This window comes from Jaculus jaculus, chromosome 8 (assembly GCF_020740685.1).
Source record: "Jaculus jaculus isolate mJacJac1 chromosome 8, mJacJac1.mat.Y.cur, whole genome shotgun sequence".
In the NCBI taxonomy this organism is placed as follows: Eukaryota; Metazoa; Chordata; class Mammalia; order Rodentia; family Dipodidae; genus Jaculus; species Jaculus jaculus.
The window spans coordinates 125,085,406-125,110,061 of NC_059109.1; the positions used below are offsets into that span (position 1 = coordinate 125,085,406).

A 24,656-nucleotide genomic window follows, 5' to 3' on the forward strand; every position below is an offset into this window, starting at 1 on the left:
GCCCACGTAAGCGGGATGCAAAAAGTAGCCCACGCGTCTGTAGTTCATTTGCAGCGCCTTCCCCCAACGTATACAGATAAATTTATTTTATCTTATTTATTTAGTGGGTTTTTCTAGGTAGGGTCTCACTCTGGCCCAGGCTGACCTGGAATTCACTGTGGAGTCTCAGGGTGGCCTCGAACTCATGGCGATCCTCCTACCTCTGCCTCCAGAGTGCTAGGATTAAAGGCGTGTGCCACCACGCCCACCTTCAGATAAATTTATTAAAAATAAATAGGACTAGAGAGATGGCCGGTGGTTAAAGACGCTTGCTTCCAAAGTGCCAGGTTCGGTTTCCCAGTGCTCACTTCAAGCCAGATGCACAAAGTAGTCCATGCATCTGGAGTTCATTTGCAGTGGCACGAGGCCCTGGAGCGGCCTTTCTTGCTCTCTTTCAACCAAATAAAAATTTTAAAAAATAGAATAAGGGGCTGGAGAGATGGCTTAGCAGTTGAGGCACTTGCCCGTGAAGCCTATGGACCCATGTTCAACTCTCCGGAACCCATGTAAGCCAGATGCACATGGTGGCTCATGCGTCTGGAGTATGTTTGCAGTGGCTAGAGGCCCTGGAGTGCCTTCTCTCTCTTATAAATAAAAATTAAAACAATTTAAATTAGCCAGGCGTGGTGGCGCACACCTTTAATTCCAGCACTCGGGAGGCAGAAGTAGGAGGATTGCCTTGAGTTCAAGATCACTCTGAAAGTACATAGTAAATTCCAGGTCAGCCTAGGCTAGAGCAAGCGCCTAGAAGGTGATCAGGTGGGGGCTATTTTAGAGTAGGCTAAGGAAAGACCTCTGAGGGTGGTAACTGGCTGAAATGTGAGATGATTTAGGGACTGCTGTTCCAGACCAGGAAAGTCAAGTGCAAGGGTCTCGTATCTAACAAGTACCTGGCACCTTGTGCAGTATGCTATTGAGTTTTAGTAAATGATGGCACAGAGACATTGATAGATGAAGACCTGTCAAAAGTGACTTCATTTCCATCTTCATCTTGTTCTGGGATTTTTTTGGGTACAGATTTTTTGCCCCTGGCCTGTGAACCCCAACTTTTAGATTTGTGTCCATTTATCAATAAAACTGAGGGCTGGAGAGATGGCTCATGGATTAAATCACTTGCCTGCAAAACCTAATGACCGGGGTTCAATTGCCCAGTACTGAGGGAAAGCCAGATGCACAGACTGGCACATGCATCTGGAGTTCTGTTGCAGTGGCTGGAGGCTCAGGCATGCCCATATTCTCTGTCTCTCTCACTCTGCTTGCAAATAAATAAATGAAAATATAAAAAAAAACTCAAGAAATTGAGGAAACAGACTCTAATCTTAAATTGGGAATTGTTAGGTATAATAAAGAAAAGTGGTATCCAGGGGTGGCTTGGAAGATCCAGGCCAGAAGGAGATTCTTGCTGGGGTGGAGGAGTGGGGTCCTAGAGAGTGGAGAGAAGCGGGAAAATGGATATCCAGGAAAGTTGGAAAAGGGCCAGAACTTAGTGGAGAGTATTCTCTGTTCTCTAATCTGATTCTCCTGCCTCCACCTCTTCAGCAATATCCTACCGGTGTGTGCCATCACAACCGGCCTCTATTTTGTAATTTCTAAAAATATTCTCCTTCTCTCATCTTAAAGGAACACAGGCATACCCACGTGAGAAGAGGAGCATGAGAGTGTAAGTCTTTCGTCTTCACCTTAGAAAGAAGCCAAGAGATGTTAGTGAATATCCCATAGCTTGATGAAACTAACAAAAAGAAGAAATGAGGGAAGAGCTTACTGGAGCAGGGACCGAGGTTCAGACATCAAGAGGAAAATGAGCAGTCAGAACCCTTGCCCACATGGCAAGCCTTTTTATAGTTCCTTAGGACGGGCTTTTCTGGCAGGCTCAGGTGGGCAAGGGAGAAAGTTGATTGGTTTTTGGATTTACAGGGCTGGACCAAGAGGGACCAGCCATTAAGGTGTGTCAGCAGTAGGGGGCGGTGTTGCTGAAGACTTGTTCATAGCCATGGTGGATGAGACTGGGTCAGATGCCAACTTTGCCACCTCAAGCAAGCTGGCATCTTCTCATTCCCTCTCTTTGGGAATTGACCCTACCTACCTATTGAAAAAAAAAAAAAACTACCTTGCTCCTATTTCTCCTACCATCTGATGTCTCTCTGCCAATTTTTCTCCAATTTTTCTTTTAAAAAGCTTGCTTCATGTGGTCGACTCCCCCCCCCCCCCTTAAAGTTTTGCTAGTTTTTCTTTTTTGAGGTAGGGCCTTGCTCTAGCCCAGGCTGACCTGGAATTCACTATGTAGTCTCAGGCTGGCCTCGAACTCACTGGGACAAGAATGCAGAATGGCACAGGTGATTCTGAAAGTAGCCTGTAGCTTCTTTTTCTCCCTCCCTCCTTCTTTCCCTCCCTACCTCTTTCCCTTCCTCCCTCCCTTCTTTCCTTTCTTTCTCTTTTTTGAGGTAGGGTCTCACTCTAGCCCAGCCTGGTCTTGAACTCACAGCGATCCTCCTACCTCTGCCTCCCCAGGGCTGGGATCAAAGGCGTGTGCCACCACACCTGGCTCATATGATATTTTACACTCTAAGGAAAGGCAAAGCTGACTTCAAGCTGCTAAGGCCTGTCTAGTTACCTAAATGGAGGACGGAGGTTCTGTCTAAAGAAATGATTAACACTGGGAAGAAATGTTCACAAGAAAAAAATCTGTCTAATGATACTGGTTGTATTATCCCATAGCTAAAATTATTTCTTCCCCAGTAGAGCTGAATAAATATTAAATGTGATTTTGTTTTTTTTTTTGAGGTAGGGTCTCGCTCTAGCCCAGGCTGATCTGGAATTCACTATGGAGTCTCAGGCTGGCCTCAAACTCACAGTGATCCTTTTACCTCTGCCTCCTGAATGCTATGATTAAAGGCATGTGCCCCCACATCTGGGAGAGAGACGGTAAGAGAGAGAAAGAGACTGGGTGCGCCAGGGCCTGCAGTTGCTGCAAATGAACTCCAGACACTTGTGCCAGCCACCTTGTGCATTGTGCATCCGGCATTATGTGACTACTGGGGAATCAAACTCAGGCATTAGGCTTTTTTTTTTTTGTTTATTTTTATTTATTTATTTGAGAGTGATGGGGGGGGGGCAAGAATGGGCGCGCCAGGGCCTCCAGCCACTGCAAAGGAACTCCAGATGCGTGCGCCTCCTCCTCTTGTGCATCTGGCTTACATGGGTCCTGGGGAATCAAGCCTTGAACCAGGGTCCTTAGGCTTCACAGGCAAGCACTTAACCGCTAAGCCATCTCTCCAGTCCTCCGGTGTTAGGCTTTGTAAGCAAGTGTTTTAACAACTGAGCAATCTCTCAGCCCCCTACATGTGATCTTGATGAGATGATGAACTCTGAGAGAAAAATTCTAAAATGTCAAAGATACCTCCTGTTTGATTGGTGGAGCTTATTTAAATTTGAATTGAATAATTTAAATGAAATTAAAATTCAGGGTTGTTTTTGTTTATTTTGAGGTAGGGTTTCACTCTAGCCTTGGCTGACCTGGAATTTACTATGTAGTCTCAGGGTGGCCTCGAAGTCATAGTGATTCTCCTATCTCTGCCTCCTGAGTGCTGGGATTAAAAGTGAGTGCCATGGCACCAGAAAATTCAGGTTTTTTGTTTTGTTTTGAGATAGGGTTTCACTCTAGCTCAGGTGACCAGGAATTCACTATGTAGACTCAGGGTGGCCTTGAACTCATGGCAATCCTCCTACCTCTGCCTTCTGAGTGTTGGGATTAAAGTTGTGCCCCATCATGCCCAGCTCGAAAATTTAGTCTATTTTTTTCAAGGTAGGGTCTCTCTCTAGCTCAGGCTGACCTTGAATTCACTCTGTAGTCTCAGGGTGGCCTTGAACTCATGACGATCCTCCTACCTCTGCCTCCCGAGTACTGGGACGCCCAGCTGAAAATTCAGTTTTTTAATGACACTAGTCACAGGTCACTAGTGGTTAGTATTTTTGAAATATGTATATGCATATGTATATATAATATATATTTATTTATATTTATACACACACACACACACACGCTATTAACACCACTACAGGCATTTTCCCCAGTATTTATGGGCAGATCATATTGTGAAAAAGAGGATCATGATGTCAGTGCACTGTGTGGAAAACCCTAGAAGTGAGGGCATAAGACCGTATTTGGTCTGGAGGGCTGTCTCAGCGGTTAAAGCACTTGCCTACAAATCCTAAGGACCCAGGTTCGATTCCACAGTGCCCAAGTAAGCCAGATGCACAAGGTGGCACATGCGGTCTGGAGTTCTGGTGGGCCCATTCTCTCTCTTTTTTTCTCTTCAATACAGAAATAAATAAATAAACAAAAAAAAAAACCCTGTATTTGCCATTGTGTTTGTAAACTATCCGAATTAAGCCGATATGCAGTAGAAAGCACAAACACCTCCAGGCTTGGCTGTGTCGAATCAGGCTTCAGAATGAGCAGTACTGAGCAGGTGTGTTGGGGGGCCCAGCAGCCTCTCCAGCAGACAGCGTCGCTGACACAGCTCCGCCGCTAGAGGGCACCCGAGAGCATCCGCGCGCCACGGCCCCACGTGACCCTCCCTGGCTCCGCCCCGCCCGGGCGCCCGCACGCCGCTTCCGGTGGGGGCGGAAAGCGGAAGTGTGGGAGGGTGTGTGGGGCGGGCTGGGGGGGAGGTCGGGCAGAGAGGATGGAGCAGTGAGTCCAGGAAAGCGTCATGGAGACGGTGCAGCTGAGGAACCCGCCTCGCAGGTGAGGGGGGGCGGGTGGGGGCGCGCCCTGGACAAGGCGGGAACTTGCTGAGGTCTGGAGAGCGGTGGGGGGAGGGAGACACCTGTGTGCGACCCCCGTCCCCGTCCCCACCCCCCCGGAACCCGCAGAGCGCAGGGACCCGCGCGGCCAGGCGGGACCCTGCCCCGGGAGCACCTGCCCAGCGAGGGGCACCGGCCTCGGGGTGCCGCGGGCCAAGTTGCTTCGGACGCTGAAGTCGTGCGGAAGAAAAGTCGGAGGTGGGGGGTTCTAAGCCCCAGGGAGCGGTCGTGGAGGATAGCGTTGACAGAGTGGTCATCCCGGGGGTGATGACGGCGTCTGTCTTTATACTTTTTCTTTTCCAAATCTGGTTTTTTTTTGTTTTTTTTTTTTTACTTCTATCTGAATTTCTTCCTAATTTGCTTAACATCCTCCTCAACTCTGGGAGGTTAGATAAGGAAACCTCATCTCAGGATGGGCCAGGTGAAGTTTGGTACAGAAGAGGTGAGACGCATTGTGGGGACCCAGCCAGACTGTATCCTTTTCAAGCTTCTAAAACGCCTCATCTAGATAAAGAGGGATGCTGGAAAGTCTCACCTCTTGGATGGGTTGCCAGTGGGTTACTGATTTCCCCCCAGGACAGCAGGCTTGTCCTGGGAGAGTCAGGGAGTAGAGACTTGAAGGGGAGTCGTGTTTCTCTGAGGTGCATAGTCAAAACTTCTCTTTCACCGAGAAGACATTCGACTTTTCCTGCAGCGCAGTGAACTCTAAAATAGGAAGTGTTCAAGTGTGTGGGAGTGCCAGGCCAAAACGCAGAGGTGAGGGGAAGGGATGGAGAGCCTGGGTGGCACTCTTGGGGTTTGTGTGAAATGCACAAACTTGGCAGAAAGCAAATGGCTTGTTGAGATCGTCTCGTGATTCACCTAAAGTGTAGTGCCCTGAGACCGCAGTAGCAACTGTTTATTACCCTCATAGAGAACCCACGGGGTATCAGCCACGTTTTATTATTTTTATTTTTATTTATTTATTTCAGAGCAACAGACAGAGAGAAAGAGGCAGATAGAGAGAGAGAATGGGCATACCAGGGCCTCCAGCCACTGCAAATGAACTCTAGACGCCTGCGCTCCCGTGTGCATCTGGCTAACGTGGGTCCTGGGGAATCGAGCCTCGAACCGGGGTCCTTAGGCAGTCAAGTGCTTAACCGCTAATCCATCTCTCCAGCCCTCAGCCACTGTTTCAAGAGCTTTCCATGTTGCACGAAATGACCGATTTTTGACTAGTTTTGAACTGCACGAATGCTAGTTTCATATGGTTCAATTTATTCACCGCACCCTCACCATTATCCATGTAAGGAGAATAATAATCCTTATATCCCTTATTTTTACAAATGATAAAATGGAGGCACAGAGAGGCTGGTAATTTGTTGAAGGTCCCATAGCCAGTAAAAGGCACAGTTGGGATTTTAATATCTGGATGGTCTGGTCCAAAGTCCTTGCTCTCAACTGCCTTACTCCAATGTCTCTCTGGAAATCCCTATTCATAGGCCATTGTGTATATATTTGTTAGCAGATACTATAGTATCTTAATGACCCATGCGTATTGAACGTATATTCGTCATTTTCTGAAATACATTTGTTCTTTTGTTTTTTTTTTTTAAAGGTAGGGTCTTGCTCTAGTCCAGACTGACTTAGAATTCACTGTGTAGTCTCAGGGTGGCCTCGATCTCACAGCGATCCTCCGACTTCTGCCTCCTGAGTGCTGGGATTAAAGGCATGCACTGCCATGCCCGGCCTCTATTTTTTTTTTTTTTTTTTTTTACTTTTATGTATTTATTTGCAAGCAGAGAGAGAGGGAGGGAGGGAATGGACACACCATGGCGTCTAACCACTGCAAACTCCAGATGTATGTGCCACGTTTGAGCATTTGGCTTTATGTAGGTACTGGGGAATTGAACTGTAGTCGTTAGGCTTTGTGGGTAGGTGCCATAACCACCAAGCTATCTTTCCAGCCTCCAAAGCCTTTCTTTAATTGAAACTAGAATAAAGAATCTGAGTTTTGCCACGCGTGGTGGCTCATGCCTTTAATCCCAGTACTCAGGAGGCAGAGGTAAGGAGGATCACTGTGAATTTGAGGCCACCCTGAGACTACAGAGTTAATTCCAGGTCAGCCTGAGCTAGAGTGAAACTCAACCTCAAAAAAAAAAAAAAAGATCCACGTGTTTCCCCCCCCCCTTCCCTTTGTGTGTATAGGTTTGGGCATGTTACAAACCTTTTTGCTTTTAACATACTCGTCCTTACTCTCTTTGGATTTTAGAAACTATAATAAAGTCCAAGAGTATTGCAGGATTGAATTCTTGGATATCTTGTGCTCCTGCTCATTATGACTATGGGGTGCTTAATTATAATTTTCAGCAGTTTTTTTAAATCATTTGTATTAATTGGTTAGGACTGTTGTAACAAGAAACATACTTGAGTAAGTTGATTTAAACAAGTTTCAAATTAAATTTCTCACTGTATGGAGGCTGGAAGTCTGAAATGAGTGTGTTGGCGGCTGTTTTTGAGACCTCTCGCTTAGGTTTGTGCAGGGCTGGTAGGTTTGTCTTCCTGTGATCTACCCCTGCACTTGTCTGTGTTCTCATCTCTTCCTCTTACAGAGTCACCATCGTGTTTGATTAGGTCCCACTCACATGACCTCATTTTATCTCTTTAATGGTCTTCAAATAGAGTCATTCTGAGGTCCTAAGAGTTATTGTTTCAATATATAAATGGGGGGCTGGAGAGATGGCTTAGTGGTTAAGCGCTTGCCTGTGAAGCCTAAGGACCCCGGTTCGAGGCTCGGTTCCCCAGGTCCCACGTTAGCCAGATGCACAAGGGGGTGCACGCGTCTGGAGTTCGTTTGCAGAGGCTGGAAGCCCTGGCGCGCCCATTCTCTCTCTCCCTCTATCTGTCTTTCTCTCTGTGTCTGTCACTCTCAAAATAAATAAATTAAAAAAAAAAAATATATATATATATATGGAGCTGTGGGGAACACAGTTAATTTCATTACCTTTTTGTTTAAGACAAGGTCTCACACTGTAGCCCAGACTGGCCTCAAATTCACTATGTAGCACTGGCTGGTCTTGAATTTATAGCAGTCTCTCTGCCTCAGCCTCCTGCATGCTGGGGTTACAGGTGTGAGCCATCAGGCCTGGCAATTTTATTATCATTAAAGCTTTTTTTTTTTTTTTTTTTTTTTTTGAGGTAGGATCTCGCTGTCGCCCGGGCTGACCTGGAATTCATTCTGTAGTCTCAGGGTGGCCTCAAACTCACGGTGATGCTCCTACCGTGTGTGCCATCACACCCAGCATTATAGCATTTTAATTTATCTTTTATATTTGTTATAATCTATTTTAAATTCTGTTGGAAAGAGATTGGTGTGTATATTTTGAGCCTTTTGAGAGCTGACATGGGATAAGAAGGATTGAGAATTAGCCAGACACCTGCGAGTGTGACTACTTCATAAACATTGCTTGTGTTTGGAACGATCCAGATGTCTTTTGAGAGATTCAGAGGGCATGCATTTCCAACAATCCCAATTCAGGAAATGCTCTTTGTGTTCATGAGTTTGACAATTGTGTGTGACTAAGTGACTGGTGATGGTTTGATGTCTTTCATAGGAGTCAGTGATTTTAAAAAGTGAGTTGCCATTATTAGGTAATGTTGTGATGAAGGCTTAGACTGCATTCCTGGGATGCTGTGACCACCTGACGTAGGAGAGGAACATCTGCCAGCGTGTAGTGTATGAAATTTGTACTGGCCAGGCCTAGTCATTACCAGCAAGTGCTATAACTGCCTAGGACTTAGGGATGACCCAGCTGAGTCACTAAAGTGAGGCTATTTGGGTGATAGTACTTTTTTTCCCCCTCTTTCTGTTCCTACAATTTCCTTTTTTAAAAATTGGGTTAATTTTAAAATTAAAGCCATGGTGGTGCACGCCTTTAATCCCAGCACTCGGGAGGCAGAGGTAGGAGGATCCCCGTGAGTTCAAGGCTACCCTGAGACTACATAGTGAATCCCAGGTCAGCCTGAACTAGAATAACAACAACAACAAAAAAAATTGGTTTAAAAGTATTTTCTTCATGTAAGGGGGCGGGCAGAGAGTGAGCATAGGCATGCCAGGGCCTCCTACTACTGCAAGTGAACTCCAGACACATGTGCCACTTACCTCTGGCTTTACGTTGGTACTGGGGAGTCTCACCTGAGCTGTCAGGCTTTTCAAGCAAATGCCTTTAACCACGGAGACATTTCCCCCAGGCCTTCTTTCTTCTTTTATTGTCAATGTTTTACATGCATGAAATGTATTTTTCATCCTTTACTCTTTGGTTTTGAACACATCCTTCCTCCTCCTTCCCAACTAGTCCACTAGTCCCTCTGCTGATTGTGCGTGTGTGTGTCCCTGAGTTTAAAGGAGGGTTGCTTGTGTGAGCGTGGGTCCAGGATTATTTACAGGAACATCGGCTACATTACTGAAGAAAATGTTTGCATCTCCCCCAACAGATAGTATGTTTCTTGAAGGCTCAGAGTTGTTTAAGCAAAAGATTTCCAATAGCAGTCTTATTTGTGGCTAACCTAGTTATATGTGTTATTTACTATAAAAATTATTTATTCATGCACAAGCACACAGACACAAGCGCGCGCGCACACACACACACACACACACACACACACACACACACACACACACACACCAGGGACTCTTGCCATTGCAAATGAGTCTGGCTTATATGGGTGGCTTGGGAATCGAACGCAGGCTGACAGGCTTTGCAAGCAAGCACCTTTACCCACCAGACCATCTCCCCAGCCCTAGATGAAATCTCATTTTATTTTGATAACTTGCAAATTGCTAATGAAGTTTATGATTCCCATGATTATATGGGTGAGTCTGTTTAGCAGATCTCTTTTGACCATCTCTTAATTCTCCTGCCCCAGAGATAAAAAGCTCCTTTAAGCTCATATTGTTTTAAATAACTCCAGATGAAAAACAAAAACCCCAATTAGATTGTTGAGAAGAAGCATATGAGCAGCGATATAAAGTTTGTCTAAAGAGTGTTATGGAGTGTTATCAGAGTCCTGCAACTGTTTCTGGGGCAGGGGCATTTCCTCTGTCACTCTGTGGTCTCTGTAGAGGCGGAAATGGTGAGTTTTGCTCTTGGTAAACTATAAGAGTCAACGCTTCAAAGAGACACATTGGCTCTTCGTTTATATAAGCTGTTTATAAACTTGAGCTTTACTTGATTAAGGAGGTATTGTCCATTGTTTACATAGTTGTCAGTGGGGTTTTTACCAAAAAGCCCTGACCTATGAGCTGTTCATTCTAGTTTCTGACTTTATAGAAATAGAGTTTCACTTCAGCCCTTTTTATTTTGCAGTTGGGAGTTTTTCTGATATCATTGGATTTTCATTTTTAGGATCTTGTGATTTTTCAAATGTCAGGTTATTAGGCATTGACTTTCAGTGGCTCTCCATTTCTCTATACTCAAAAAATTCTCTTAAGAGTATCCTTCTGAGTCAGAGTTGGTAGGTATATGCTTCATGTGGTCAGATTTTTTTTTTTTTTTTTTTGTCCTTAGGATTTTGCTATTTTTTATTTTTCCAGTTAGGGTCTTGCCCAGGCTGACCTGGAATTCACTATGTAGTTTCAGGCTGGCTTTGAATTTCCAGCAATCCTCCTAACTGTGCTCCCCCCCTCCCCCCAGTGCTGGGATTAAAGGCGTGTGCCACCATGCCTGGCGGATTTTGCTGTTTTTAATTCAAGCTAGTGGTTACAAGAATTGGCATTGTTTGACTAGCTTAAAGCTTTTCTACTTTCTGCACAAGAAATTTACAGTGGACTACTTCCATATTTCACCATTTCCTGAACAAGCTGTGTTTGTTGTCATTTGTAGTTTCAGGAAACCATTGTGTGAACACACACACAGTCCTTAGCAAACTCTTAAGCATGTTAGTAATTTTCAGAGTTTGTAGAGATAAAGAAAATGTTTGTTATAAGTGCTTAACATTGTCAGTCAAATTTGAACTCTCTGGCTGTCTCAGCAGCTAGTCCACGGGTACATCACTGTTCATGAGGTTCTCAGTGACATTATTTAAACTCCTTGGTGCCACGTCATTCTTCACTTTTGCTCCTGTGTAAATAGACACTTTCCACTTTGTGTTTCTGTACTAAGTATAGAAGTTACTTGTTTTGGGGGCTGGGGAGATAGATGGCTTAGTAGTCAAAGATGCTTGTTTGCAAAGGCTGCCAGCCTAGGTTTGGTTCACCAGTACCCACCCACGTAAAGGCAGATGCATAAGGTGGCGCATGTGTCTGGAGTTCACTTGGGGTGGCAAGAGGCCCTTGTGTGGCCACACTCACTCTCTGCCTCTTAAATAAATAAGAAATTTAAAAAAGTTGATCCTATGTGTTTCTTAGCCACCAGCCCAATTCATGTTTTTGTACATAGTCAACCTGACATTAGACATCTTTTCGGAAGAGATAGCTAAGTCTTTTTTTTTTTTTTTTTGGCACAGTAGGGTCTCACTCTAGCCCAGACTGACCTGGAGTTCATGCCTGGCTAGCTATGTCATTTTAATTCATGGGTTTTCAAGAATTACGGCTTCTGGATACTTGGCCTAGTGCTTGACTCCACACCACAGCGCTGCAGCTGCGTGACATTGCAGTTTCAGTTTACGTTTTACAACCACGGGGAACTTGGGATATCTTAAGGCAGTCTAAACCATTGTTTTGACAACTTCTGTTTTCAGAAAATTTATATGTATGTCAAACTGAAATTAGATTCTTTTCTTTTCTTTTCTTTTTTTTTTTTTTTTTTCGGTTTTTCAAGGTAGGTTCTCACTCTAGCCCAGGCTGACCTGAAATTCACTCTGTAGTCTCAGGGTGGCCTCAAACTCACAGCGATCCTCCTACCTCTGCCTCCTGAGTGCTGGGATTAAAGGCTTGTGCCACCACGCCCATCTTAGATTCTTTAATTTATTTGGGGGTGGGTAGGGGAGAGTATGGGTGTGCCAGGGCCCCTTGCCTAATCAAATGAACTCCAGACACATATGTCACTTTTTATTAATTTTTTTTGTTTTTCGAGGTAGTATCCCACTCTAGCTCAGGCTGACCTGGAATTCACTCTGTAGTCTCAGGGTGGCCTTGAACTCACAGTGAGCCTCCTACCTCTGCCTCCCTAAAGGCATGTGCCACCACGCCTGGCACATACATCACTTTACATCTGGCTTTATTGGGTACTGGGGAATCAAACCTGGGTTGTCAGGCTTTGTAAGCAAGCACCTTGAGCCACTCAACCATCCCCCAGCCTTGCAGTTGGGTTCTTGGTGGTGCTTCACCTTCTGGTCCTGATTTTGCTCATCATTTTGACATACGCAGAATGGCCAGTGTTGGACATACCGTGGTAGGCTTTCCTGCAGTATAGCCTGGTTAGTAACAACCTGGTTAATAATGAACCCCTGGTAATAGAGTCTTTACCTGGGCTCCAGGAAGGTCGAGAAAGCGCCATAGGCAGCATGTGGCGTGTGCCCAGGCTGGCTTTGAGGGGTTCGTGCTGTGGGACTGAAGTCCTTATGAGAGTGTCCAAACCAAAGCCAAACACATGTCAGCCGGGCCTGTGGTGGTTCCATGTGTGCTAAATGTGTCTGTGACAGGATCAAGAGAGCTTTCCTGAGTGAGGAGCAGAAAGTTGTCATGAAGGTGATGAAGGCACAAGCTCAGAATCAGGAAGCTAAATAAACAATGAAGCTTTATTTTAAATAAAAAGTTTAATCTTCCCACAGAACAATCCTTCAGTGTCCCTTCAGTTACTCTTGGGCCTGGTATGGTGGCACACTCCTTTAGTCCCAGCACTCAGCAGCAGGAGGATGGCTGTGAGTTCAAGGCCACCCTGAGACTACATAGTGAATTCCAGGTCAGCCTGGGCTAGCGAGACACTACCTTGAAATATATACATATATATATAAAAGCCTTAGTCTGGCCAGGTGTGGTGCCACACATTAATCTCGGCATTTAGGAGGCCAAGGTAGCAGGATTGCTGTGAGTTTGAGACCAGCCTGAGATTACATAGTGAATTCCAGGTCAGCCAGGGCTGGGGTGAGACCCTACCTTGAAAAAAAGAAAAAACACATCTGAGTCTATGGCATCATTTACATTCAAACCACCATAGTGGGTAAGGTAAAGTGCTTGCTGTGCAAGCATGAGTATCTGAGTTCGGGTCCCCAGCAGCCCTCTAAAATGCTGGACATGGTATTTTTACACCTGTAATTTCAGCCCCATGGCAGTGAAGACAGATGGATCCCTAGGGCTTGCTGGTTAGCCACCTGTCTGAATCAGTAAGTTCTAGGTTCAATGGGAGACTGTATAAAAAGTGATATGGATGGGGTGTGGAGGCACATGCCTTTAATCCCAGCACTTAGAAGGCTGAGGTAGGACAATCACTGTGAGTTCGAGGCCTGCCAAAGTCTAATTCCAGGTCAGCCTGGGCTAGAGCAAGACCCTACCTGGAAACTGTCCCCCTCCCCCCCAAAAAGAGAGTTGGAATAGACAGACTAATTGAGAGAGGGGGAAACGATATGATGGAGGGTGGATTTGTGAAGGGGGAAGTGGCGGGGGAGGGAATTAGGGTTTATTGTCTATAATTATGGAAGTTGTCAATAAAAAATGTTGAAAAAAATTCAGAAATGCAGGTATGGAGGCACAAAATAATATTAAAAAAAATCAGAGCCCCCTAAAGTGTTTTGTTATATCGGTTAAAAAGCAAAATTACAATAAATTTGAAGATAAGAGGAAATAAGAGGGCTGGAGAGATGGCTTAGTTGGTTAAGGCATTTGATCGCAAAGCCAAAGGACCCAGGTTTGATTCTCCAGGTCCCATGTAAGCCAGATGCACGTGGTGGTGCATGTGTCTAGAGTTTGTTTGCAGTGGTCTGAGGCCCTGGTGTGCTCATTCTTTCTCTCCCTCTCTCTGTCTCTAATAAATAAATTAAAAAAATAAGATGGAAAGTGATTGATGAAGACACCTGAGCTTGACTTCTGATCTTAATATGTGTATACACATGCATGCATGTCCATGTCCACACAATGATTACAAATACACATATACACACACATGCATACCACACATATGTGTGAAACAAAATGAAGAAACACGTCTTATCTTGCCTTTGCTATTGTTTGCTAGTGAAGACTTTGTAGAGGAATGCCTAAGATGCTAGTTGTAAAATAAATGATGAATTTATTTTTTAGTTTCTAGCAAGTAAAATGTATTTTGTGCTTGTATTTCTTCATCCACAGGCAGCTGAAAAAGTTGGATGAAGATAGTTTAACTAAACAGCCAGAAGAAGTGTTTGATGTCTTAGAGAAGCTTGGAGAAGGGTAAGTATGGACAAAATGCAGGTGACCAGTGGCTTCCAGTCTTTCCTGCCCCAGTAGCTGAAGGATATGAATGTTGTCACGGTAACAGTGCTCAGATTTGCGCAGAAGCAAGGTGTGGTGCCCTAGGTGAGGTGGGAGGTAATTTACTGCTTGAAATGTCTTTCCCTGTTTCATTCTAATCACTATTCTGAACAGATTCAGTGACTTTCAGTCTTTAATGCCATGGACATCTGTTGTTTACTCTCATAGAGTCTGTGAGTAGTAGGTAGCTAGTGGATAACACCAATTAGATTATAGTTCATTAAATTAGAAACAGTCAGGGAGGAGCTGGAGAGATGGTCAGTGGTTAAAGGTTCTTGCTTGAAAAACCTGATGGCCCAGGTTCAATTCTCCAGTACCCACGTAAACCAGATGTAAAAAGTGGTACATGCACCTGGAGTTCATTTGCAATGGCAAGAGGCCCTGGCGTGCCCATCCTGTGTGTGTGTGTTTCTCTCTCTCTCTGCTTTCCTCTTCTGTCTCTGTCCCTGGAAATAAATGAATAAAATCACAGTCAGACATAGCTACTTTTTTAGCTGCTCAAGGTTTTTGATTACAATGTAATAACCAATCAGTAAAAAACAGAAGAGCTGGAGAGATGGCTTAGCAGTTAAGGCATTTACCTGCACAACCTAAGGACCCAGGTTCAACTCTGCAGTTATAATTAATTATAAATAATCCAGTTATATATAAGCCAGATGGCACCAGGTGGCACATGCATCTGGAGTTCGTTTGCAGTGGCTAGGAGCTTTGGTGTGCTCATTCTCTCTCTCTCTCTTTCTTTAATAAATAAATAAAATATTAAAAAAAAAACAGTAGAACTCAGCATTTTAGTTACTATAGCTTTGTGAGTTATGGTAAACAGATCAAGGACTCTTGACATCTTAGGGATCCATAATCACAGCTTGGGAATGGGTTGACTTCTAAAAGTGTAGACTTGTGAGTGAGTTTATACAGTACTGCTGAAAAGGTATTTAGTAATAGGGCTGGAGAGATGCCTCAGCCATTAAAGGTACCAGCCTGAGTTCAGTTTCTCAGTGCCTATGAAAAGCCAGATGCACAAAATAGTACATGTGTCTGGAGTTTGTCTGCGGTGGCAAGAGGCTCTGGCACACCCATTCCCTCTCTTCTTTCTCTCTCTCTCTCCTTGCAAATAAACAAATAAAAATATCAAAAACTTTGCTGATAGATGATCATTAACTTTCATAACATAGTGGGGTTATCACATCATATATATATATACACACACACACACACACATATATCACACATATACATACATATATACATACACTTTTTTTTTTTTTTCGAGGTAGGGTCTCACTGTAGTACAGGCTGACCTGGAATTCACTATGTTGTCTCAGGGTGGCCTTGAACTCACTGAGATCCTCCTACCTCTGCCTCCCAACTGCTGGAATTAAAGGAATGCACCACCACGCCCGGCTCTGTTTTTGTTTTTGTTTTGGTGGTAGTGTCTTGCTCTAGCCCAGGCTGAGCTGGAATTCACAGTGTAGTCTCCTACCTTTGCTTCCCAAATGCTGGGATTAAAGGTGTGTGCCACCACACACAGCAGTTTTTTCATTTTTAATATTTTAGAGCCAGGCATGGTGGCACATGCCTTTAGTCCCAGTACTTGGGAGGCAGAGGTAGACGTCATCACGGTGAGTTCAAGGCCACCCTGAGACTACAGAGAGAATTCCAGGTAAGTCTGAGCTAGAGTAAGACCCTACCTTGTAAAAACAAAACAATATTTTAGGGCTAGAAAGATAGCTTAGAAGTAAGGTGCTTGCCTATGAAGCCTAAGGACCTATGTTTGACTCCCTAGATCTTGCATAAGCCAGACTTACAAGGTGATCCATGTACAAGTTTGCACATGTGTCTGGAGTTTAGGATTACTGTGGCTGGAGGCCCTGGTGTATCAATTCTCTCTCATTACAAAAAAGGCCAGTCTGTTGGGCTTGCCTTAAAAAAAATACTTAATTGGCAAGCAGAGAAATGGGGTGGGGGGAATGAATGGACATGACAGTTTTTAGCCACTGAAAATGAACTCTAGATGCTTTTGCCATTTTGTGCGTTTGGCTTTACGTAGGTACTGGGTAGTTGAACCTGGGTTATTATTCGGCTTTGCAGTCAAAATGCCTTAACCACTTAGCCATCTTTCTAGCCCATCTTTTGATTTTTTTTTTTTTTTTCTTTGAAGGAGTATCTCACTCTAGCCCAGGCTTACCTGAGACTCACTCTGTAGTCCTAGGCTGGCTTTGAACTTGTGGTGATCCTCTTACGTCTGCCTCCCAAGTGCTGGGATTAAAGACACGTCTATCATCCCAGCTTAAAAATATTTTATATTTGGGCTGAGGAAATGGCTTAGCAGTTAAAGCATTTGCCTGCAAAGCCTAGGGACCCCAGTTTGATCCCCCAAGACCCATGTAAACCAGATGCACAAGGGGGCACATGCATCTAGAGTTTGTTTGCAGTGGCTGGAAGCTCTGGCGTGCTCATTATCTTTCTCTCTCTCTTCCTCTGTCTCTCTCAAGTAAATAAATAAAATAGTAAAAACAAACAAACATATTTTGTATTTATGAGCAGAGAGAAGAGGGAGAGAGAAGAGAATGTGGAAGCAGTAGGGCCTCTAGCCACTACATACCAGTTCCACGTGGATGTATACCACTGTGCATATGGCTTTTACATGGGTACTTGGGAATTGAATCCAGGGCTGGAAGGCTTTGTAAGTAAACACCTTTAACCACTGAGCCATCTCCCCAGCCCCTAATTTAATTCTTCTTTGTTTTTGGTTTTGTTTTTTGAGGTAGGGTCTCACTCTAGCCCAGGCTTACCCGGAATTCACTATGTAGTCTCAGGGTGGCCTCAGACTCTGTGATCCTCCTACATCTGCCTCTCAAGGGCTGGGATTAAAGGCGTGTGCCACACCAGCTTTTTTTTTTTTTGCAGGTAGGGCCTTACTCTTGCCCAGAGTGACCTGAGATTCACTCTGTAGTCCCAGGCTGGCTTCTAATTCAAGATGATCCTCCTACCTCTGCCTTCTGAGTACTGGGAAAGGTGTGTACTATCACACCTGGCCCAGTTTAATTCTTTATATTTATCCTTTCTATAATGACCAAGACATTAAAATATTAGGAGTACTTTCCCTTTAGGACTTTTTTTGTGGTTCTTTTCTAGGTAGGGTTTCACTCTACCCCAGGCTGTCCTGAAATATTCTCTGTAGTCCAAGGCTGGCCTCCAACTCACAGTGATTCTCCTACCTCTGCCCCTCAAGAGCTGTAATAAGGGCTGGAGAGATGGCTTAGTGATTAAGCACTTGCCTGTGAAGCCCAAGGAGCCCGGTTCGAGGCTCGATTCCCCAGGACCCACATTAGCCAAATGCACAAGGGGGTGCACGTGTCTGGAGTTCGTTTGTAGGCCCTGGTGTGTCCATTCTCTTTCTCTCTCTCTCTGCCTGTTTCTGTTGCACTCAAATAAACATAAACCAAAAAAAGTTTAAAAAAAAGCTGGAATTAAAGATGTGTGTCTTCATGCCAAGCATACTTTCTCTTAAGTTTTTTTTTTAAATATATTTTAAAAATTAATTTATCTGAGAGAGAGAAAGAAGCAGAGAGAGAGAAAGAGAGAGGGAGAGAATGGGTGCAGTAGAGCCTCCAGCCACTGCAAATGAATTCCAGATGCATGCGCCCTCTTGTGCATCTGGCTTATGCGGGTCCTGGAGAATTGAACTGGGGTCCTTTGGCTTTGCAGGCAGACACCTTAACCCTAAGGCATCTCTTCAGCCCCCTCTCTTAAGTTTTTTTTTTTTAATATATTTTTTTAAATTATTTACTTATTTATTTGAGAGTGACAGACACAGAGAGAAAGACAGATAGAGGGAGAGAGAGAATGGGTGCGCCAGGGCTTCCAGCCTCTGCAAACGAACTCCAGATGCGTGCGCCCCCTTGTGCATCTGGCTAACGTGGGACCTGGGGAACCGAGCCTCGAACCGGGGTCCTTAGGCTTCACCGGCAAGCGCTTAACTGCTAAGCCATCTCTCCAGCCCACTCTCTTAAGTTTTAATTACAATTATTTCAAAATAATTTTTTAAAAAATATTTTTATTTATTTATTTGAGAGCGACAGACAGAGAAAGAGGGGGGGAGAGAGAGAGAGAGAGAGAGAGAGAGAGAGAGAGAGGAGAGAGAGAGAGGGAGAGAATGGGCACACCAGGGCCTACAGCCACTGCTAACAAACTCCAGACGCGTGCGCCCCCTTGTGCATCTGGCTAACGTGGGCCATGGGGAATTGAGCCTTGAACTGGGTTCCGTAGGCTTCACAGGCAAGTGCTTAACTGCTAAGCCATCTTTCCAGCCCCAATATAATTTTTTACTTTATTTTCTTGCCTTCTTTTTTTTTTTTTTTTTTTTTTCAAGGTAGGGTCTCACTCTGGCCCAGGCTGCCCTGAAATTCACTGTGTAGTCTCAGGGTGACTTCGAATTTATGGTGATCTTCCTACCTGTGCCTCCTGAGTGCTGGGATTAAAGGCATGTGATACCATACTGCTTTTTTATTTATTTATTTTATTTATTTAATTTTTTGGGGGGGGTGTAGAATATTTATTTTTTAAGCAGAGAAAAAGAGAGAGAGGTTGGGGGAGAGGAGTCACAAACACAACGAGAATGGATGCACCAGGGCCTCCAGCCACTGCAAAATAAATCCAAATACATATGCCACTTTGTGCACGTATCTGTCTTTATATGGATACTGGGGAATTAAACCTGGGTTGTCAGGCTTTGCAGGGAAGGGTCTTAACTGATGAGCCTCTGTCTAGCACCAGTTTTTTTAAAGTATATTTTATTTATTTGACAAGAGAGAGAAAGAGAAAGAGATAGAGAGAGAATGGGGCGTCAGGGCCTCCAGCCACTGCAAACAATTTCCTGACGCATGTGCCCTTCCTTGTGCATCTGTCTTACATGTTGTCCTGGGGAATCAAACCGGGGTTCTTTGGCTTTGCAGGCAAATGCCTTAACCACGAAGCCATCTCTCCAGTCCTTTATTTATTTATTTATTTATTTTTTTTAAGTAACTCCTCCCTCCTAGAATCTATGGTCTTCCCAGTTACAGGCTTTTGACTAGATTTTTGGTGCTAGGCATAAATTCCTTCCCTTGGAGTGGGCCTAAAATCCAATCAGAAAGCAGTTGGTTACTCCTGTACAATCAGATCATTATTGCATATGTGAGCACCCACAAAACTCGTTTGCCCCACAAAACTTAAGTTTTTGTTATTAAACTTTTATTATTATTACTATTATTGTTTTTAATATTTTATTTGTTATTTGAGAGAGACAGATAGAGTGTGAGTATGAACACACCAAGATCTCTTGTCACTGCAAACAAGCTCCAGATATATGCATCACTTTGTGCATCTGACTTTATGTGGATACTAGGGTATTGAACCTAGGGTGTCAGGCTTTGCAACAAAGTGCCTTTTAAATTCTTTTATTTATTTATGGGTGGGGGGAGAAAGAGGAAGGAAGGGGAATGGCACACCAGGGCCTCTAGCCACTGCAAACAAACTTCAGATGCATACGCCACCATGTGCATCTGGCTACGTGGGTTCTGGGGAGTGGAACCTGGGTTCTTACGCTTCTCAGGTAAATGTCTTAACCACTAAACCATCTCTCCAGTCCAAGCAAGTACCTTTAACCACTGAGCCATCTCTGTAGCCCATGTTAACTTTTGAATGAGTAGTAAATTCATGTGACTCAGAGGAAGTTTATGTGCATATAAGCAAGTGTGTGCTCTGTGTCTGTACATTGTTTTGGTTTTTACGAGGTAGCATCTCACTGTAGCCCACACTGACGTGGAACTCACTTTAGTTCCAGGCTGGCCTTGAACTCGATGGTGATTCTCTTACTTCTGCCTCCTGAATGCTGGGATTAAAGTAGAGCTGAGACTAAAAGCATTTGCCACCACACTTGGTGTATGTGCAATTTTAATCCCTGAGGAATACTTGTGTCTAATGACATTTATTCTTGAGGTGCTGGGGATTGAACCCAGGACTCTGTATGTGCTAGACAAGGAAACTAAACCACTGGGCTACACTGTCAGTCTCTCATGGTATACTTTTAAAAATCAGCTCTTAATATGTTACTGGATTGTTCTGAGGGTTTACTGTTACTTATGCTTAACATAGTTCTGTAGTAATATCAAATATATTCCTGAATATAATACATGGAGTCATTTTTCATGGATTACTTCCTTGTAAAAACATTAGTCTTCAGCTTCTGTTAGTTGGAAAAATGCTCTTTGGGGCATGGCAAGGAATCAAGCAGAGCAAGGAAGAAAAAGACGCTACAAGTCGTGCTGCCAGAGACAAGTCCAAGGTGGCCTGAAGACTGTTGGTCAGCTGGCACCGGCGCAGGTATGAACTGGTGGCATCCTTGCTTGCTGCCTTCTGCTTTAGTATTGTGTGGCGCTGTTTTCCTGAGGCCTGGTTGGCCTAATTATGTGTGACTGACTTGGTGTTTTCACTTTTCTTTTCCTTTGGTTTCCCAAGGTAGGGTCTCACTCTAGCCCAGGCTGACCTGGAACTCACTATGTAGTTTCAGGGTGGCCTTGAACTCAGCAATTCTCCTACCTCTGCCTCCCAAGGGCTGGGATTAAAGGCATGCGCCACCACACCACATGTGCTTTCATTTTTTAAAAATATATTTTATTCATTTATTTATTTACTTGAGAGACAGAAAGAGGCAGAGAGAGAGACAGAGAGAGAGAATATGAATGGGCATGCCAGGGCCTCCAGCCACTGCAAACGAACTCCAGATGCATGCACCACTGTGCGTTTGGCTTACATGGGTCCTGGAGAGTCGAACCAGGATCCTTTGGCTTTGTAAGCAAACACCTTAACCACTGAGCCATCCCTCCAGCCTGTGTTTTCATTTTTAATACAATTATGTTACAGTAGTAGATGTTGAAAGTTACACAGACTTGGGTTGATTCTTTGCTCTACTATTTATTTATTTATTTATTATTATTATTATTATATTTTTTTTTTTTGAGGTAGGGTCTCATTCTAGCCTAGGCTGACCTCAATTCACTATGTAGTCTCTGGGAAGCCTTCAACTCATGGTGGTCCTCCTACCTCTGCATCCCAAGTGCTGGGATTAAAGGTATGAGCCACCATGCCTGGCCTTTTGAAAACATTTTTTCCTACTACTTCTTATTCTTAATAATCAAGTGAGCATTAACTTTACATTTGGGAGCTTCTCAATCCTCATGTGTAGAGATGCTAACAGTATCTACTACATAGGATCATGGCAAGCATTGCATGAAATAATAGGGGTAAAGGACTTGGTAGAGGGTTGTCACATGCGAAATGCTCAGTAAGTTACTGTTTTAAGTGTATCATCTGAAACATTTTTCAGATTTTATCATATCGAAGCAAAATTAAATCTTCAATCTTAAATTATATTTAAGTGTTCTTACCAGTGACCTTTTTTGACTCTATTAAGGTTTAGGGAATGTCAGAAGAAAACTTATAGGCAGAATGTGTCAGAAATATAATGTAAGTGGGGAAAAACCCAGCTAATTATGATTTTCTTTAAAATCCTGTTTTAGATGTTTGGATATCTTCAGCAAAGAATCTGGAAATTTCCCTATAACAATATCACCAGAAGGAAAGAGCCTCAAGTCTGTTCTCACGCTATCACCTTCTTGAACTTCTACATGATCGTACTCAGACTTCCGTCATTGGTGAACCTCAGCAGACTTTATGGAACTGGCCTGATCCTGAAGGAAGGCCGTGACTGCATTTCTTTTCTAACACAAGATACCATGCCAGCCTGAAATGTTTCTGAAAAAAAAGTCTGTGGATTGTGAACTCTCAATGCCTTGTGGCTTGTGAAATAAACCTTTGCTCAAGAGTCAAGACTTGAAACTAAGATGAGTGGAGGGCGTGTTGAAAGTGCTTTGAACTGGAGTTGAGCACCTTGTTTTCTTCCGTTATACTTAATTTTACACATTAACTCATTAAGAAATAAATTTTTATTTTCAAGCACACAGAGAATAGTAGGGAGGTAGGGAGGGAGAGAGAGAATGGACACCAGGGCCTTTTGCCATTGCAGACAAACTCCAGATACATGCACCCCTTTGTGCATTTGCTTTATGTTGGTACCTGGGAATTGAATGTAGGTTGTCAGGCTTTGCAAACAGCCCCTTTAACCACTGAGCCATCTCCCCAACCCCTCATTTATGTTTTTATCATAGGATAGCAAAAACATTGTGTCCATGTAAGATGTGTACTTGGTTAGGTTGGCCTCAGATGCTGTACTGTTTCAGTTTTTCTCCATTGATCCCTACCTTGGCCAATCATAAAATGTAGGACACAGAATACAGAGGAGAACCAGAAAGACAATACAGATTCAGCAGGTTCAGTCGAGGTTCAATTAGGGTTCTGGAAGGAGATACCAAAAGGCATGACATAAAGAGAATGCTGAGAAATTTCCATACTTGGAAGATCTCTGGTTGAGCCTGTTGTTTTGTTTTGTTTTGTTTTGTTTTGTTTTGTTTTGTTTTGTTTTGTTTTGTTTTGTTTTGTTTTGTTTTGTTTTGTTTTGTTTTCCTAGCCCAGGCTGACCAGGAACTCACTCTGTAGCCCAGGCAGGCATCAGATTCATGGTGATCCTCTAAACCTCCTAAGTGCTGGGATTAAGGGTGAGTGCCACCACACCTGGCCAGATTGAGCTTTCTGATTGAAGATGGAACTTCTAGTTGTAGTAAAATTGTAGGATGTTGAAGATATTGAAAGCTGTGGAGATCTGTGGCCATATAACCCTGAATGCCCCTGATGTCTGAAAGCTGCGAAGAGATTACCTATGAAGAATGATAATCTAATGAAAGCAGACTTCCAGCCCCAGTAGATGCCATAAAGCCGCAGAAAAAGCGCTGTGGGAGAGCTGTCAAGTGAATCCTGCCATTCCAGAGGGAAGCTGAAGTCAAGACATTTTGTGTGAATAAGATCTAGTGTGTCAGAATCGCCTTTGGATGGGAGTAACAAAATACCTGCCAGCAGTGGCTAACCTGTAAAGGCCTTTAGAAAATCAAAATTAAAGTGTGACCTAAAATGTCAGGTCACCACCTTCAAGGCTCAGGAACCATAACAGGAATGGGCGGAAAGAGTCTTAAGAGCCAGAGGATGGGAGGAGTGCTGTGGACTGCTGTCTTTGGGACACAACGTGGCCATTGCACTGATGAACTTACAGCAGCTGTGGTTTTGAAGATTGTCCCCTTCAACATTGCATCATGGATAGAGAAGGCTCATGAGACCCCGCTCCTCCTAGAGTAGCTGTTAGCAGTTAATAGTTGCTGGCATGGGGGCAGTCATGTTTTTCAGTGGTGCAGCCACTGGTAAGTTGCCATAGTACAGTGAGTAATTCCCAACCCAGGCTCATGCAAGCAACCCTAATTTAACTCAGTGGGTTATAAGTAAACACCAAGAGACTGACATGAAGTAGGAAGGGGATTGGAGGGAGTGAGGGGATAAGAAGAGGGTGTATGGAGGAAGGCACATATGATGTAAACATACATACTTGTATGAACTTTTCAGTAAAAAAATACCAAAGTAGCAGAACACTGTCGAAAGATGCTCAAGAATTATTATTTTTAAAAGTTTCATCTACTTTGACGTTGAACTTTCACTAAAACAGAAGGAGCAGGTATGTTTGGGAAAGATGATATACTATTATTTCATCGAAAACTGTTCAGAATTCTAATTAAAAAAAATCTAGGGCTGGAGAGATGGCTCAGTGGTTAAGGCGCTTGCTTGCGGTGCTTAACGACCTGGGTTCAGTTCCCCAGTACCCAAGTAAAGCCAGATGCACAAACTAGTGCATACATCTGGAGTTCACAGTGGCTAGAGGCCCTGGCACACCCATTCTGTACCTTTCTTTCTCTCCTTACAAATAAATAAAATATTTTTTAAAAATCTAGCTGGTTGTTCTGCCACATGCCTTTAATTCCGGCACTGTAGAGGCTGAAGCAGGCAGGTCACCACAAGTTCAAGGCCAGCCCGGGTTACTTAGTTCCAAGTTAGCCTGAGCTACAGTGAGACGCTGTCATGAGAGAGGGTTAGATTTTAGTTTGCATCACATTTTAAGCATTATAGCAAGAGGAACAAGGACAGAAAGACCTTATGGAAGTAGAATGACTGTGAAAAAGCAAACTTTGGGCTGGGGAGGTGGCTTAGCAGTTAAAGGCACTTGCTTGTAAACCTGCCAAGCAAACCTGCCTGACCAGATTCAGTTCCCCAATGCCTATCTAAAGCCAGACCCATAAAGTGGCCCATGTTTCTGGAGTACATTTGCAGTGGCAAGAGGCCCTAGTGTACCCATTTTCTTTCATTTCTTTTCATTTTCTCTCTCCCCCCCCCCTTCCTCTTCCTCTCTCTC

General features: G+C 43.9%; 1 protein-coding gene across 1 annotated transcript in view; it reads left to right on the forward strand.

Moving 5' to 3' along the window:
- Positions 1–4,684: 4,684 nt before the first annotated feature.
- Positions 4,685–24,656, forward strand: part of Stk4 (serine/threonine kinase 4) — a 90,100-nt gene continuing 70,128 nt past the window's right edge. The window contains exons 1-2 of the mRNA XM_045156717.1: positions 4,685–4,786; positions 14,108–14,188. Coding sequence (XP_045012652.1) covers positions 4,752–4,786; positions 14,108–14,188 — 116 coding nt within the window. The 5' untranslated portion in view covers positions 4,685–4,751. The remainder of the gene's footprint in view (positions 4,787–14,107; positions 14,189–24,656) is intronic.